General features: G+C 59.7%; 1 protein-coding gene across 1 annotated transcript in view; it reads left to right on the top strand.

The window, feature by feature from the left end:
* Positions 1-1,150, top strand: part of NOB1 (NIN1/RPN12 binding protein 1 homolog (S. cerevisiae)) — a gene marked incomplete at its 5' end in the record, with an annotated part of 1,880 nt that extends 730 nt beyond the window's left edge. The window contains 3 exons of the mRNA XM_010292381.1: positions 327-424; positions 567-711; positions 881-1,150. Coding sequence (XP_010290683.1) covers positions 327-424; positions 567-711; positions 881-1,150 — 513 coding nt within the window. The remainder of the gene's footprint in view (positions 1-326; positions 425-566; positions 712-880) is intronic.

Below are 1,150 nucleotides of genomic sequence, written 5' to 3' on the forward strand. Positions count from 1 at the left end.
CAGGCTCAGCTGATACCATGTGGGTACTGTCTGCACGGAGGGGCTGGGCTGAGGGGCAGATTCCCAAATTACTCGAATGTCTGGGCTGGTTAAACCAGCACACCAAGACAGAGGAAAGCACTGCTGCATCCCCAAGACAAGATGAGACCAGTGTTGTGAGAGCACCTTTTATCTAAAAAGCAGCCGGTTCTGCCCACAGCAGGGACCTCTGCAAAGCCTGTTGGCGTCGCTTCCGTTTGCCTCTTGCTGCCTGGGCTGGCAAACCCCAGTTAAAGCTCCTGGCAGTCCCAGTTCACAGTGTCCTGGTTTCTCCCGCCTCGTTGCAGAACGTGCTGCTGCAGATGGGCCTCCACGTGCTGGCGGTGAACGGCATGCTGATCCGCCAGGCCCGGAGCTACATCCTCCGCTGCCACGGCTGTTTCAAGTGAGCGTGTGTGTGCAGAGCGGCGCTGCCTCGGCACGGGCGTGCGGTGCTCGCTGGGGCTGGGTGGATGATCCCGCTCAGGGGCTAAGCCGGTATTCCACGGCCCAGGGAGCAGTAAAACCCCTCTGTCCCTGTCTTGCAGGACCACTTCAGACATGACCAAGGTTTTCTGTCCCCACTGCGGTAACAAGACCCTGAAGAAGGTCGCAGTGAGTGTCAGCGATGACGGGAGCCTGCACATGCATTTCTCCCGCAACCCCAAAGTGCTGAACCCCCGAGGGCTCCGGGTGAGTAGCTGTATGTGACGTGCTGGGCGGTTGCTGCTGGGACAGTGGCCTGGCCTGTGGTCAGTTCTTCATTGCTCAGTTCGCCTCTAAAGGCCTGCGGTTGTCTTGAAGTCCCTCTGAGCAAGAGTCGGCCCTGAAGCGAGTTTAACAACCTCTTTTCTCTTGGCAGTACCCGCTGCCGGCCCCAAAAGGAGGGAAGCACGCAAACAACCCTCACCTGGTGGAAGATCAGCCCTTCCCGCAGCAGCGACTGTCCCGCAAGGCCAGGCAGAAGACCAACGTCTTCGACCCTGACTACATCGCCGGGGTCTCGCCCTTTGCAGAAAATGACGTCTACAGCCGCGCGGCCAACCTGCAAATCCGGGACGCGGCCCTGGGCGCTGGCAGGAGGCGCCTGAACCCCAACGCTGTGACGAAGAAGTTTGTGAAGAGGAGGTGA

Source organism: Phaethon lepturus, unplaced genomic scaffold (assembly GCF_000687285.1).
Source record: "Phaethon lepturus isolate BGI_N335 unplaced genomic scaffold, ASM68728v1 scaffold34688, whole genome shotgun sequence".
Lineage (NCBI taxonomy): Eukaryota > Metazoa > Chordata > Aves > Phaethontiformes > Phaethontidae > Phaethon > Phaethon lepturus.